General features: G+C 34.0%; 1 protein-coding gene across 8 annotated transcripts in view; it reads right to left on the bottom strand.

Annotated features, from left to right (window-relative positions):
• UTRN (utrophin) overlaps window positions 1–17,617 on the bottom strand; it is a 446,823-nt gene that overhangs the window by 24,530 nt on the left and 404,676 nt on the right. For all 8 annotated transcript variants that reach the window (XM_036222314.1, XM_036222327.1, XM_036222319.1 and 5 more), the window contains 2 exons: window positions 15,492–15,603; window positions 2,303–2,439 (listed from right to left, as the gene is read on the bottom strand). In XM_036222314.1, the coding sequence (XP_036078207.1) occupies window positions 2,303–2,439; window positions 15,492–15,603 (249 nt within the window). The remainder of the gene's footprint in view (window positions 1–2,302; window positions 2,440–15,491; window positions 15,604–17,617) is intronic.

Below are 17,617 nucleotides of genomic sequence, written 5' to 3'. Positions count from 1 at the left end.
ACCACCCACTCACATAAACTGTTACACCAGAAGATTAAGTGGCTCTGTACTAGCAAGGACTTAGCAGAAAAATGAACTATATACCCAAGTATAAGACACATTTTAGGATTAAAAAAAGAAAACCTGCCTACTCTATCTAGTGGTTTGTAAATCTTTTTTCAAAATACCTCTGTGACATGTGATTTAATGCTGTATACTTCTTTTCTTTCTCCTGCTTTTCTCTCACTAAAAATGCTGGTAAATTCATGTGAGATGAAATGAAGCATTTCAGAGCTACAGCCAGAAATCATAACACAAAATTATTTGGCATGATTTTCTGCTTTTTTTTTTACTTGAACTGAGTCACTCAGAATAGAATGATTGATGTCAATGACTGTTTGACACTAAAAGGGCAAATTATCAAAAATGCTTAAAGAAGTATAAAAAAATCTATCTACATGATTCATAGGAAGGATACAGATATTTGAGGCACAAAATGCCAATGGTTTATCAAAAGAGTGAAAGGCACATCATTAAATCAAACTTATCAAATTTCTCGCAAAAACACCATGTAATAATTTTATGCTTCAAGCAGTTACTCCAAAGGTTAATTCGATCTGAAACCAAAAGTGGTAAAGTTTTGCTATATCATGAGGTATTCCATTCAGTTAGACCATATATTAAATACTGAAACAAATAAAAATCTATTATCATAGAACCTAATAAAGAAAGGGACAAATACATAGTTACAGAACAAAGAGGACTAAAAATCTACCTTTTGTATGGATTTAAGTATTTGAATAGCTCTCTTTAAACTGCAATTGTTTCAGTAAAATTTGTTCTAAAGCGAACTAAGGAAAAATGACTAGGAGGTATATATCTTAATTGTACAGTTTTAAATCAAGAATACCTAACAAAAGTTTGAATTTTTTCATATGCTTTAAATGTGTATGTGGTATTTTGGATCTATACACATACACAGCTCCGTTATATCCCTATGCACATCCGTAATATTACCTACAGAGGGACAAAGACATTCACCATGCTTTGGCTTTCTTCTACAACTTAGCAGTTACACGAATTAAAAAAAAATTCATTTGCACATAAATGTAGCAAAGTCCCTGGTCTACAGGAATTTATATAGAAAAAAAATATTTGGACCACATAGTTTATCACTCTATTCTGACACCTTTAAGACATGGAGTGTGATAATAAACTAGATGATTACTGTTCTCTGATTCTCTCTCTATGAGATTCGAAGGGTAAAGAAACTTTGACTTGGCAAAAATTGTACTCAAAACACTTTTTCATACTTCTTCCTCTAATCTTCTCTACTGTATAATGTAGAAAACTCCACACTTCACATTTCTGAGCTTGTCTTCTAGAGCCATTTGAGACGACATCTTTCTGTAACTAGAGCTTCACTATTCTTTATGACTAGGTAATAATTAGTAATAAAAGTTAATATTCCCCAAGATTCAAACACAAGAAAATTGTTTCCCAAGCATATTGATGCTGATATTTTAAAAAACAATTCAAAGATTTAAAAAGCATGTCTATTTTGATCTTGATATATAATTGTTTAGTAATTGAAAATTACTTTTTATATTTGTCCTGCTTCATTTTCAAAAATATTTTTTCCATTTCAAGCTATAAATTGATATTTTTCTTTGCTTTAAAATCCCAAAGTAATTTTACTGCCTTGAAACTGTTTTGCTTATGCTTGTAAACTCAAATTATATAATTTAAATTAATTATTTTTCATGCTATATAAAACTATCTCATTTAGCTACCTTCATGTTCAAGAAAAAAGAAATTAGAAATGTAATGTGAAATTTTGATGAGATTTTAGCATAGCTAGATATCTGAAGCAAAATATTAAGTATTATTAATAAATTTATATTAAAATATATAAAATAACTGTGAAACATATTATACGAAATAGTAAGAATATCAGCTCACAGCAGGAAAATGAAAAATAAAATAATGACAGAGCATATAAATACCACTATTTGCTTTAAGTATTTTTAAGAGAAAAGAGATGACCAATGAAAAGGTTGACATCTTAAAACACAGTTTTAAAGTTTAGGAACATACACAAAATCGAACATGGAATTTTAGTTATAATATTGTCAAGAGCAAATAATAAAGATTCATGTCTCAGAGACTGATTCTAAGTTTAACTGACCTCTTTTAAAATGAAACATTTTATAGAAACAAATTCTTTTTGTTATCAGACAATTTTGCTTGTGTCACTAACTTAATAAAAGACAATATCAGATATCAGAGTACTCATAAGTTTTAATATCAAAATTACACTTACGTTTCTAAGTTGTCACCTTCAAGAACTGTCTGGACAGGCAGGTAGCCAAGCCGAGGATGTTTGGCAAAGTATTTCTTTGATCTGAACTTATTCTTCAGCACCTTTGTGAAGTCTCGTACATCTTCTCCAGATGTTGTCTATGAGGTTGAAAAAAATTACACTTTTCTCATTAAAACAGGAGCTAATTATCTACAATAAGTTAGAACAGTTGTAAATTGATGCAATTAAATGACAACCGTTTCAGCAGGTTTATGTATTTTTGAAATAACACAATGTCATAAAAAATACATGGCAATCAGGACTCACCATTAAATATGCCCAGCAATTAGTTTATATATTTTTATTTCTGGTTGAAAACAGGAAAACTAGCTCATTTGCCCAATATTTAAAAAATTGAGCCAAAAAGTAAAAATAGTTTTGGCACTGTTATTGTCTGGTTCCTATCACTAAAAAATTGCAATTTGCTATTAAATATTTAGGATGACAAAGAGTTCCGGATATTATATGTTTTTCACTATGGTGAAGAAATGAGGGTGAGCTATATAGCCTATGTCGACTTCACACAAGCTAGTAGTATATATGGCAGTCTGGAAAAAGAGAAAGTAAATAAGAGAGAAAGAGCAGGGCTAACATTAGTATTGTATATTATAAGGAATACTGTCATCATTTTCTCTGTCTTTTCCTAACCATACAAACATAATTTTGACATGGACTACATTTTTAATGGTAAAATGTTACTGTTTCCTTAGCTTTTCTAAATGATTAGTGCTAACGATCATTTATTATTAAGTGATAGTCACACAAGACAACATATTGTATGATTCCATTTACAAGAATTGTCCAGAATAGGCGAATCCACAGAAGCTGAAAGTAGATCAGCGGTTGCCAGGGACTGAGGGAAGGAGACAGTGGGGGAGGGAAAATGACTGGGAACGGGCAAAACGGATTTCAGAGGTGGGCTGAAATCTACGCCAGTGCCCACCCCCCACCCCATCCCATGAACTGTTCTCTAAGCTCGTTTTCTACCCTCTATCACCAACTCTTAGTTTTTGCATTATGTTATACAAACATCAATCAGTCCTTCTGAAGATGTATTTAAAATATTTACATCATCTGCACAGAACTGAATTAAAAACTGGTCATCGGACTCCTTCTTGGCTATCCAATCTACAATCAGCTAGACCTCACTCCAGTCTCTTTACAAAACCAGAGAACTTTTCTTAATAACAAACTGAATGGTAAATACATTGGCTTACCTACTGCCTGCCCTTCTTTCTTTGCACCCCCCACCCCAGTCTATCTTTCCCTTCACGATAAGCATGCAGGGAAAACAAAAGCTTAAATGACAGAATTATTTTTTAAAACAACTGAATTCTGAGTCAACACTTAGCAGTTGTGTTCCTTTCTACCTGCTCCCATTCTACCTAAATATGTCTGCTCCGAGTAAATAATTAAGGAAACTTCTGATTCTCTAGGTTTACAGAGCAGAGAAGGAACATGAATAAGCCCGAGCTATTCATAATCTAAAGTTCATCAATTGTCACTTTATTAAAAAGAAAAAACGTATAGTGAGGGCAGCCCACGTTATCACTGGGCCTTGTCATCGGACCCCCAGTGTCAAATCTTTTTCTGAGAATCATTGAGAATAAACTATATAAAAACCTGTAGTTCTGTGAATACAGATTTTCCCAACTGTAGAGAAGTGTAGGAAAAACGCTGTTAATGAAAAGAAAAGGAACCCACGGCTCTCTGTAGAAGAAAATGGTTGCTATGAGAGATGATAGTTTGGGGGTATTAAGATTTAATTAGGCAGAACAGGAGAAATGAGCAGAATACCATTGGGAATAAAGAAGGGAGTTTTTAGGGAAGGAATGCCTGGAACTGAGAATAAAGCCAAAAAGATATGTGACCTACTGTAAAGGACATTTGGGTCTTTTACAGTGGCTATCACAACTGTACATGATTAAATTTTTAGATCTGTTAACCTTGAATGTTTCAGTAAAGGGCAAAAAGTAGCAAGAAGCTTTCTATAATAGAAATGCAAAAAGAGGGCTCCTATGCAAAGATAAGCATTTATGACCCAATTTCCTTCTATGTCTGCTTTTGACACATTATTAATATACAAGGAGATAATGAAGTAATGGACTCCGGCTTTTACTTGGCCTTCTTCATTTGGCAACCTAAAGGTTTTCATCTCTTAGGTCAGTGTTTTTTGGGCCAAATCCAGATTTTTCAATTCAGGCAGCCTCAAGTGGGGTGAGTGAGAGAAGAGGCCAGATACACCAGGCCACTTACCCAGCCTGCCTCAGCCAGAGCAGTGAAAAAACACAGTGGTTTTTCGTATATTCACAGAATTGTGCAAATATCACCACTGTCTAATTCCAGAACATTATCATCGCCCCAAAAGAAAGCCCGCACCCATTGATGGTCATTCCCCCTCCCCCACTGTCTCCTCTACTTTCTGTTTCTATGGATTTGCCTATTCTGGATATTTCTTATAAATAGAATCATATAATATCTGGTCTTTTGTGACTGGCTTCTTGGATTTACCATAACGTTCTTCTAGCTTATCTATATTTGGGTTTCAACGTAAGCTCTTGCTTGGGAAATAAAATGACATATCATTCAAAAGTGCAAGTCTTATTCCATATCATATATTCTTTAGCTAAATATATTCAAGACATGGAAGAACAAAGCAAAACCAACCAATCATCCATCCATCCAATATTAAACAAACACCTATCTGCTTCCCCAAAAGTTATATATATAGCAGGAGCTGAAATTAGAGTTCCTGATAATGCTTAAATTCCATATTTGAAAAAAGTTAGTGCGTTCTCATGCAGAAATGACACATTTTTATTTCTTCGACAATTTTCGCACTGATAAAATTACAGTTGTAATCTAAAGGAACTAAATTCACTAATGCCATAAACTGTATGCAATATTAAAAGAAAAAGTGAAAAGTAATCTATCCCATGGGAACTAGATATTATATTCGGGTTAGCAGAATGTGATTATTTAGTTGGGACAGAGCCAAGAAAATGAATTAAGCCTATTTTGTCACCAAAAAAGTTAAAATGCGCTATTTAATGATGGTACTTAAATTTTCTCTGTTTTAAAGTGCTAGAGCAATGGTTTGGTAAAAAACTAAAAGGAAGACCACTCATTTATTTAAAGTATATAATCAAACAACTCTATCTTCATGCTAGGTATAACACTTTGTTCTTTCTCTTTTTAAAGCAAATAACTATTTATACTATGATATGAAGATGTGATTGAAAGAATCACTCATCACTACACAAATTATCTAATTTTAAATTTCCATGCATTTCTTGAAAGACTAAGTTTTCATCTATTGCTGTAATAAAGAAAGAAGAACAAAAGATTTTGTAGACCTCATTACATGAAACAAGGGTGACATATTGGCACAGAATTCTGCCTGATAAATAGCTTTCCTTCAATCTCTTTTTACCATCAAGGGAAGTGAGATTACCATCAATTTTACGAGCTATAATAAAACAGACAGTAAGACTTTCGGAGATCAAGACCTCCGAGGACAGTAAGGAGAAAGATGCTCTTGCAAACGTGGGTCTTTTTACCATACCAGCACTATGTCATTTCTTTTTTCTATCAAACAGTTTTAGGTTTTTAAGAGAAAAAATCCATAGCCATCAACTAAAATATCTATTATTACATTCTGAATTTTCCCTTCATTTTAAATAAAGTACTGCTAAGATATACTATGCCTGCTTTTTACAAAATTTTTATTGAAATGTCTCATCTACAACTAGATAGACCTCACTTTCCTGAGAAAAAAGAATAAAATTACTAGCTCTTCGACCACGCAGAGATAACCACTCTTAAAAGGGCTGTAATTGGACTGATTAAAAAAAAAAATCCTTTTTTATTGTAATATAAAACACAGATATATAAAACTATATACAACAAATGCATGGCTTAAAGAATTATAAGACGAAGACCACGTTTAGTTGGGAGATTGAGCTTTGCCAGACATTTCCAGAAGCTCCTTCCACATGCCTTGTTTCAATCATAACCCCTTCCCACTCCCCATAACAACTATTATCTTCGTTTTTATAATAACCTTGTGTTTGTAAAAATCGTTTTATCACTTCAATATCTATCCATAGATACTATAGTTTAGTCTTACACATTTAAAACATCTGATATATTCTAAGTCACTTTTTATCTACAGGTGTGTCTTCCACATTTGCCATTGCCTTACATTTTATCTGCTGGAAAAAAACAGGCAATTTGACCTGTAGAGTTTTCTAGTGTGCTGGCTGGGAAAATTACTATTTGACTATCACCATGGGAACACAGGCTATTACCTATGGGAACATAACATTCTAACAATAAGCTTACTGCTTCTGTACCCTCGCTTGCACACTCGACCTGTGGGTCGACAGGTAGTGAATAGAAGAAAAATAGACCTTTGTGTTTAGACAGAATGAAGAATGGGATTTTGGGTTTAAAAACCCTGTACCTCTACATTTCGGGGCTGCTTAATTTGGGGTCTGCGTAACCCTGGCAGACCCAGCTGGCCGAATAAAGAGTGTTTCCTATAACTCACTGAGTTCTGGTGGTCTGTTTGTCTTTCAGGGGCTGGCAGCTACAACACTAGAGTTTATATTTTGCTGACTGCACATTCAGCATGTTCCTTGGTTCTTTGGCTATCCTGTGAATTGGCAGCTAGATCCAAAGAATTCATCAGACTCAGGTCTGATCTTATGGCAAGACTATCAGCGGTGTTTGGTAGGATTACAGGAGGACCATCATGTCTGGTCCTCTCTTCTATGTGATTCTAGCAGCTTCCATGCTAAACGCCTCCATTCTTCTGGTGGGAGCTTCAAAATAGCGATATTCCAATTTTATCATTCATTTTCATTTTGTTAGCTGAAATAATTTTATAAAGGCATATTCCCATATCTACTATGTAGTCACTCAGTGGTATAGTTCATTCAGAAATGACAGGATTACATGTTTAATTTTTCCCTTGTATGGTCTTATTTTCCCAGTAACAAACTGGGTTTCCTATCAGCTTCCAAAGATGATCAATTTAAAAAAATTTAAATATTATGAATTCATAGATTTTTTAACATACTTGATAGGTTTTGCTCTATTGAAATTATTTTCATTACTAAAGCTCAATTTATCCCATCTTAGGCCAATAGGAGCCTCTTCTAGTTAGTCCCATTCAGCTTAAGCTCTGCAGGTCACAACAGATTTAATGCTCTCCGCCAGTCCTTAGAATGTTGTTTCTCTAGTTATTATGGTTTCCTGTCTAACAAATTCCTCAAGAGCTGCTTGTAGAACTAATATCACCCGAGTTCTTGCATATTGTTGATAGTTGTCCTGTGTCCTTAACTAGACACAAGAAGGTTGACTTTTCTGGATATAAAATCTTAGCTCACACATTTTTTCCTCTTAAGTTTCTTAAATACGTTTCTCCATTTTCTTTTGGTATAAAGCATTGTAGTTGAAAATTCTTATGATTATTTAGTTTTTTTTTCCTTTTGAAGTTGTGTTTTTCTTTTTGTTTACATGACCAAAGGAATTTTTCTTTTACTTTACCAGTCCAGTAATTTTACCAGAATCTGCGATAGTGCTGGTCATTCTGAGTCAGTGTTCTCAGGCATGTGATATGCTCTTGGAGAAAGCAGTTTCACTTTTTCATTTCTTTTTTTGGGGGGGAGAGGGGAACGAGTTTTTCCTGAATTTTTATTTTTAGTGTTTGTTCTGTCTTAATTGTGATTCTTCTTCAGTGTACAAATTTACAGTTACAAAATAACTACAGGAATGTAGAGTATGGCAAAAGGAATATAGTCAATAAAATTGTAATAACTGTGTATGGTGCCAGGTGGGTACTAGACTTAATGGTGGTACAACTTTGTAAGGTATTTAACTGTCTAACCACCAAGCTGTATACCTGAAATTAACATAATACTGAATATCAACTATGATTGTAAAGTATAAACAATGGAAAAAAATTTTTTTAGTTAAAAAAAAATGTTGGTTACAGTTTTGATCTCTTCAATGAGCACATATTTCTGGCATTCTTTATTACTGATGTTGTTTTGTTCTTATATCTTTTTATTATAACTGCTTTATGTTAGATTTAATCTTGATTTTTTTTGTTGCTTAATTTTTTTGAAATGAATGTTCCAAATTCATTGGAAACTTTTAGAATGAAGTAGAAGTCATGAAATCTTTTCTAACGTCACAGAGTTCCCTCTCCATTTGCTTTGTGGGATATTAAACTGCTTTACTACTTCAGCTCAAGAAACTCCTTCTATTAACACCAAAGAAGATCCACAAAGCGAGACATAACATGGGGGTATAACAGTGATGCCAAATAACCTAAAAGCCCAAACATCCAATTTCTAATTACTTAGCATCTTAAGCAAAACACCAAAAAGAACAGCAAATAATGAAACAAAATCATATTGATTTTAAATCTCCCCCGAATTGCTTTGGTCAATTTATAACTTGCAATGACAGTATTATCCAATTCCTTAACAAATATTTCTAGATTTTCATTTATTGTTATCTACTTTTATTTTTTAATGTCTATAGCACCTGGTTTTCCTAGGTGGTCTCTCATCCAAGTACTAACCAGGCCCGACCCTACTTAGCTTCCAAGATCAGACAAGATCAGGTGTGTAACACTGGATTTTAAAATTTTAATTACAAATATGAATGAGTTAAAGACAGGAGAAAAGAAAGAAGTACAAAGAAGAAAACCAAGGTTATATAAGAAATAACGGTCATAGCAGATGAGTAGAATAATTAAATATTATCATTTGGATCAGGCGTAAGTGCAAAACTCATTGTTGAAGAGCATCCTCATTAGCAAAATTTACATCTTAGGTATAGTCAATAGTCTCAAATAGTATATGCAGTAGATTTCATTATCGTATGACTTATTTTAAAAATGTTCCAATCATTTTTTAAAAATTGCATAACAACTTAATAGTTTTGATTGATTTTACCAAGTTGAAATTCAGACCTATTAAATTCCATGGAAAGGATGAAATCATTGACAAGCTCAAAGCCTTTTTCAAGTTTTAATGGAAAAATACGAAACTTAAAAGTTTGCATTAATTGAGTATCACTAAGGCATCAAGAATAAGTAGGATAATAAGTCATCCAAAGTAAAATAGATTTGATCCAAACCTCACCTTAAGAACTAATAACACACTCTAAATCAACTCGGCTTACTGGGAAAACAACGTAAACTGGGCATGAACTGAAAAACCACTTTTGGATGCTGAGGTCAGAGAAATCACTACGATGTTGCATTTTGAGCATTTGGCACACATCTCAAGTCTCATCTGAAGATACAAGACTGCCAAAAACAAACTATACTGACTCAGTACAGAGCTTTCCAAAGAAAGAATCAGCATTTTCTTATATTTGATTTTTATAGTTTTATGGATGATACATCGATGCCAGCAAGGATGGAGGTGAGTGGACAAAATCATTTCTAGTTCTTCCCTTTGTTCTTTCCATTTTTGGTTTGTTTCTTGCTAACAATATATAGTTGTTTTTTTTTTTTTAAGGATATGATTTCAATTTAAAGTTTAAAAAGAAAATATCTTCTGTTTTTTTCCTCAATAGAAAACTATGATTTTTCTATAGTTCCGAACACTGAAAATATTTGGTTTATTTTTCCACTTGTTAACCAGTATTGACAAGAATATGCTGTAACCTGTTGTTTTAAAAGTTACATTCATTTGCCTTAAAAATACAATACAAATCTGTTATTATTAACTTAAGAAGTCATTTCCCTGATCTCCCCTCTTCCCACCAAAATCTCAACAGAATTATCAGTACAAACTAGCCTGATCCAAAACAAGCATGTAAGCAGCAAATGTTGCAACGATTCCACCCCACAATTTGAATGCTGGGAGTAGCTGACGTTGGTGATCTTTCTGGCAGTAAAATTTTGCAACTACCCCATCCAGTCTCCCAGAGCTAACGTGTCTCTCAAACCATCTCCCTCTGCAGGCTAACCCTTCATTCCTGATATCTATACTGACCAACGGGAAAGTTGTTTCTTGTCTTGCCTCATTTCTCCTTTTCCCTACGTGGATCTGGCCACTGTCCCTTTCCAGATGCACATAGTCTCTGTCTGTCTACCTTTCTTTCCCCGTTATCATGGACTCTGTTCTACTTATCAGCATAGCCCACTACACATCTTATTTGTAACTGAAACTTTAACCTTTTTCCTTCAAAGAATCCAATAACACCTTCTGCCCTACATTGGTCTCCTTTATGGGCTGTATAATCTCTCCCTCGCAAATGCCAGGAAAAAAAAAGAAGTGTGCAACATGTTTTCCTTAGTCTCAACCGAATCTCCCACTAATACCAATCAACCTGCCCATTCCCTTTTGACTATACTTGGCCAGACACAGCTATCATCTGTCACTTCTGGAGATGTGCCAATGATCTTATAAGGGCCATCTTATCTAAATAATCTTTCATGTCCTCCTTCAAGCACACATTGGGATATGGCCCCACGCAGGCCTCATCACAACCCAAAAGATCTTTCAGGCCCAAATCTCTAACTTGGAAAAATCTTTTACCAACTCGAACCTTCTGACGTTTGTTCCTACTTTGTTATTATGAATAAATTTATTCTTGTCCCCACGGTCTTGCCCTCTCGTGCCTCAACTGCTTTGGGATTTCTTCGGCACGGGGATAGCCCAATCCATCCCAGCATCAATACCTTTGAATCCTTTGCCCCTTTGGCCTTGGACTATACCTTCCATTTTTTAATTCCAAAGCAGCTGAGCAATGAGTCACAGACTGCAAATCCTTGGCAATTAACCTCAGCTGCACTCTTGTAGCAATTTAGCAATTAATTTACTCATTTCTTGGTGACTCGTGCTTGCCCCCAGTAGCAACTCCAAACGTTTTCCAGTCTCTTCATATTTAACCCTACCCAGCTCTCTCTCACTGTCAGAAATTGCAAAAATTCTTATAAATCATATGTGAAATTCATCATCCTCTCTCCCTAAAGGACTATTACATATATGAAAATGTTTCTCATTTGAATTAAATTTCGGTTACTTGCAACAGAGAACAGAGATGATTTTTTTCAAACATCCAATTAGGGTAATTTTCATTGTGAAATTAAATGAAAACAATAGAAAATGCAGCTATTTTAAATATAAATGATAATCTCCAAATTCAAAGGTGCAGTGCAGAGGTAATAAGAAAACTGTGACTATTATCTTGATCCAGAAGCCTAGTCATTTTAAAAAAATATTACAGTCTTGTTGAATTTCTCCACATAGGGATCTTCTCTCCTTCATTGTATTTTCTCTGTATCTCCAGTCCCCAGCAATACGCCTGGTATATAACAGGATCCCCAATGAATATAGTATTCCAGCAAGCACCGAGAAAATATCATTTGCTCATGTGCTAAACTGTGTATATATATCTCTTAATGGAGTTAAATCACTAAATCTATGCCACTAACTTTAAACACTCCCTTACCTTCTCTAAGACTTAGCGTTTTCTTTAAAATGAGGATGTTAGATGATCTCCTAAGATCCTTTCCGGCTTTACTGTTCTATAATTAGTATTTATAATGTCAGATATGAGCTCGTTTAGCTGCATTTAGCTTTTATGGACCAGAATTAACCAAGCATAGTAAGAAGAGAATCCTCAAGGAGTTAAACAAGACAGTTGAGGCAGCAAAATCACCACACACAGAAAACAATACACGGTGACACAGAATCAAATATTACCTGGCGAAGCAGGGGCCTTTGTTAGGAATCACAGAATGGTATTTTTCGGTGATGGAAAACCGGAGGAGTTTGGGAAGATTTTATACACAAAATAAGAGTTGAGGTGTTTTTGTGAAAAGGTGGGATTTGAATGAATAGAGAATGGTGACAGTTATTAAATATAATGTCATGTTGTCTGTTTTTAGATAAGTTCTTATTTAGCCCAATTAAAGAATTCTTAAATGTACAAATTTGGATTATACAGAATGATCAGGGGGAATGAGAGTTTAAAACAAATTGCTTCTTAGAGGAAAAATTCAACTTCATTTCTGCATATAAATGTTTTAGTATCAATTTCATAAAATATCTTCATAAATTATGATAGCTAATTCATACACCTTTAGTCTTCCTACTTCTGAAGATAAACACTGTCATAGATGATAAGCTGACATGTTCCAAGAAATATTTCTAGCATTTCGAGCATTTAAGATAGATAGGGCTTATATGTTTTGAAAAGCAAATTTTAACACAGAAACAATAAGATTAAGCTAAAAAAGGAATTTGAAGAGGAAAGAAATCAAGTCAGAAATGTGACTAGAGCATTTTCCTAACTACAAATGAAGATGCACTGTGAGAAATGCAAACCTAAAGATCTGTATGGAAAGGTCTGATCCATTTAATACTCAAGTGGTGTTTATTATCATTGCATTGAAAATTCTGTAGTGGAGTTTATTTTTCAACGCAGACATCAAATGAGTTTAGGGACTGACTGTTGGGTAAAAGATGGATACACCATAAATAAATTTAGGGAATATAAGCAATAATACTGTAATAACTAAATATGGTGTCAGTTGGGTGCAAGACTTATTTGGGGGGATCATTTTGTAAGTTATATAAACGTCTGACCACCAGCATACTGTACACCTGAAACTAATATAATATTGAATGTCAACTGTAATTTTAAAATATAAGAAAATAAAGGGGCATAGCTTAGGGGTAAAAAAGGTATTTGGGGAGTGAAATTCATTGGTGTATCAGTGATATTCGAGCATGCCCCCACTTGCCAATGACTGACATTACAGAGATGAAGATTTTAAATTACATGGTTATTTTGCAAAATCATTAGAAATTATTGTATTTAAGACTAAGAAAAATAGTAATTTTACACATCTGCTTACTCTATATATCATTAAGTATGTAGTCATTTTTATGCATCTGTAACATATTTACTCTATTAGTTTTCCCTTTTGACATTAGCTTTGATGTGGTTTCCTAAATTTCTAGCTATGATCACATAAATATTAATACTGTATCTCTCCCCAATCCAAATTCTTTACAGCATCCTGCACCATCTGATACCTGCCCTTCTCTTTAATCCTCCTCCAACCATTCTCCCTTTTGTGATGGCAGAAATTCACACTTTGTGAGATTTATTCACAAAGAGTTTGGTTCCTTAATCATTCCCAGGGCTGGCTTCATGGATGTGTGACCTGGGCAGTTAACACAGGGTCCCACACTCAAAAGTGCTGAGTTTGGCTTAATGTTCTGCTGTTGCCATTCTGAAAGCCATAATAATTTTTTTTCATGTGGGGCCCCACGTCTTCATTGTGCTCTGGGCACTTCAGAGTATGTAGTCAGAGCTACCTTTCGTGCTCTCCTCGCGGAATATGCTCCACTTTCTTCTGTGCCCCAGTGATGCCACAGCCTCTTTCCCACCTCCAGACCACCTTGGGTGCCACCTCCTCTTTCAGAAATACCTTCCCACCACCAGTTCTCCACACAGCGGGTTCTTTCTCACCCTTCCAGCTCAACGCAAATGCTAACTTCTCAGACTTTCTCTGATTTCTTTATCTAAAGTGCCTCCTCTAATCTTCTATCTCATTATCCATTTATTTCTTTTAAGCCACTTACTACAGTCTGTAATGATCTCATGTACTTGTTTCCTTGCTCAATGTCACACATGCCCTCCTCCTAAATGCAAAGGAGCAGCAGAGCCGGTAATCTTGTCTATTTGGATAGTACACTGATGAATTGTCGGAGCCCGGAACAGTCTGACACATGATAGGTACTCAAAATTTATTTGTTGAGTGAATAAATATGTTAATCATAGTAATAAATGGTGCTCCACAAATTTTCTTGGGGGAATTTTTTTTTCCTAGTTGAAGTTATTATGTACTATGGTTATCTCATCTATTATAATTCTGCAACATTGTCAAGAGGGTTTTCCCCCATCCATAGAATATCTATTTATTTGAGAAGATACCTAAGAATTTGAGTGAGATTTATATGTGTATATTTTGTAAGTACTGCTGCCTTTCTGTCAATTTTTGATCCAGAAAAGTAACTCAATTCCCTAAACCAAAGAAAATGTATAGCTCTATGAATAAATTTTGGTTTGCTATTTGGAAGGAGGCTGAAAAATAGCTGCTGATGGAAAATGAAGATAACTTCAGGAAAAATAGCTTTAGATCAAGAGAAAAAGAATCGGTATCCAATGTCAGCGAGCCTGTGCAAAATAAGGACATTAACACAACTGGACAGTAATGTAAAGTGGCGCAAATCCCTTTTGGAAAATGACTTTATGTGAAGTATTTCAGCCATGAAAATACTCATGTTCATTGACCCAGATCATCCATTATTAGTACTTTATTCTATGGAAATATAATTTATGTAATATATGAAAAGAGCTATCTTTGCAAAGATAGTTTAGTGTTATTTATAATATCGGAAAACTGAAAATAAGCTAAATGTCCAAATTTAAGGGAATGGTTAGATAAATGAGAGTAATTCACTCAAAAAAATATTCTGTAACAAGAAAAAATTATACTATGACAGCATGGGAGAACACTGACTTTACAATATGTTCAGTGAAAAAAGCAGGGTCAAAAATTACATAAATATAAAAATAAATAAAATTTTAACAAAATCGGAGATATGGAAAAATATTACAAAGTAGTTTATCTGGGAGCTAGATTTATGGATTTTATTTTTTTACTTTCTCCATTTTCTACATTTTGTTAATGTAAATATATAATTATGAAAACATTTTAAATACATCCAAAAGAAACATGATTTTTCATCATACAGTACCATTTTCAATGTATGTCAGCATGAGCTCTTAAGAGTTTGCTACCAAGGAAGTTGTTTAAAATTAAAATGCAGATGTAAATAAATTTTAATTAATTAATATTCCTGAATAAAGTATATTTATTCTGAGTTAAATTCAACATAGATATATTTACTTAAAATAAAACAAAATAATTTTAAAAAAATGTATGGTTGAACAATCTTGAAAGTGATTTTTTCCAACAAAATTAAGTCAAAATAAACTGAATAATTTTAGATACTAGTTAATTTAAAAGCAATATATTAAAAACAAAACAGACAAACAAACAAAGAAACAAACAAAAAACTGTGACTCGACTGATACTCACAGGTATACAATATTCCACCATTGGATAATGTAATTTGTGACCTTTTGCTGTTCGACCCGAAAAAAAGCAACTCTGGCAGACATCATAGTTAAAATGCTTTAGGCTTCTGTACCTAAAGAGAAGAAAAGAAAGTTCATTGGCTCCTGTGCCTATCATTTAGTCCAAATCAATCATTTATGAAAGGAATTTCATTTATCCAAATCACCATGGAAACAAAAGGTATATTGGCCATAACTGTGGAATTTGCTTAGTAGCTTAGCTCCAAATTTGGACAAAGAGAATCTTGAATTTCACAAGGAAAATTAATGAAACACCTCCCAAATGGAAAAAAAAAAAAAGAGGCAAATTTTTGGAGTTCAAGTCTCTAAAATATACTTCCATCTGTTTCAACACGATGAGAAGACAAATATCCATGTCAAAAGATTTTCTTACTGTTTGAATACAAAACAGCAAAGAGTCACGATTATTAACTTGAGATTTTCAAATATGGATTATACTATCACTATAAAATCATTGTCAAAATTCCCTCACAAAGGCATTACTTTTCGACAATGAGCATTTTAAAATTTGATTTAAACTAGTCATTAGGAAAAAAAATCAAAAAGCAAGAAAAACATTGTGATGAAGAGTAAACTAAAACCTTGCTCACAATGCATTTTTTAATGAAAGCAGTGTTTTTAAATCTCTTACTCCAGAAGGATATTGTACATTGCCCTTCATTTGCAACATCTTATTTAGAAGCGAGAAACTCTAGATGTTAAGTTTTTCTGTGTCCCGTTGGAAAATATCTCCCAAGATCCTCCATGTGCCAAAATGGCAGATAATAAGAACATAACTATATTCGTATCCACAGGAAAAAAAAAAGTAACAGGACTAACAGAATGAAAATGGAAACAAACTGTAAAGGCCATATGAGGTTAATATTGTAAACTATTAAGTACTAAGTAGCTTCTAAAATGATCTGCAAAAATCCCTTACAAATCGATCTCAAGAAAAGCGATAGGTATATAGTACATCCACCGTATTTTGGCAGGGTGGCAACCTGGTGTGAAATAGTCACCTTCACTAATAATATTTCTTAACTTATCAGCTTGACTTGACAATGGCATCTTCTCGTCTAAGTGAAGTTTTGTTTACTGCTGATCACTCCATGGCATAAAGCCATTCTCCCTTTCTTCATTGGTACCAGCCCCTTGCACTGTTAGTAGGTAGTGTTCTCTGCTAAAAATACATTTCTCAGTTTATCCTGCTGATGGTGATGACCAGAGCAATACAAGTCAGAATCACTGGGTGGGGTTTCTAGTTGAGATTTCAAGTGATTGACTCAGTTGGGAAGAAGCGTGGTCCCTCTTCCTCCTTCCTGGAAAACGGATCTGTTAGCATGAAGTGTCCTCAAAGATGAAACATGACCTTCACATGTTAAGGGTGACAGAACATAAAGCCAGAACTAAAAAAGAGGAGATGTTGGCCAAAGAGTACAGACTTCCAGTTATAAGAGAAGTTCCTGGAACCTAATGGACAGCATTGTGATTATAGTTAATAACACTGCATTATATACTTGAAAGCTGCTAAGAGATTAGATTTTAAATGTGCCACCACGAAATATAAATGGTAATTATGTGACATAATGCATTAGCTAAGATAACCGAAGTAATCATTTTGCAGAAAGTGTATCAAATTAACACACTAACCATCTTAACTTTACACAATGTTATGTGTCAATTATATCTCAATAAAGCTGGTGGAGAGGAGGGAATGATGGACCCAGATGACTGGGAAGGCATCATTCTGTCCTGGATTCCTATCTCAGGTTTTTTATTTAAAACATAAAAAAAACCCACTAAATTTCTAATATATTTATGCTTCTATTAAGCAGTGGTATATAATCCTGATTAAAACAATTCTCAGCTTGTAAAACATACTGCAAATCTAAGATTTAAAATTTAACTTGGAAGTAGCTATAGAAAAACTATAGCAGTATTTATAATAAAAGTGCAGTAGAAAAACAAATATATCTAAAGTGATAGTTTGCTACAGAGTCAACCTGGACGAAGCTAACGTTATTCTATAATGCCCATACTCCTCTATCTTTATTTCTAAAGCTGGTTCTTCACTCAGAGAAAGAG

The sequence above is a fragment of the Rousettus aegyptiacus genome, unplaced genomic scaffold (assembly GCF_014176215.1).
Source record: "Rousettus aegyptiacus isolate mRouAeg1 unplaced genomic scaffold, mRouAeg1.p scaffold_m13_p_1, whole genome shotgun sequence".
Classification (NCBI taxonomy): domain Eukaryota; kingdom Metazoa; phylum Chordata; class Mammalia; order Chiroptera; family Pteropodidae; genus Rousettus; species Rousettus aegyptiacus.
This window is presented reverse-complemented; position numbering and strand designations above follow the sequence as displayed.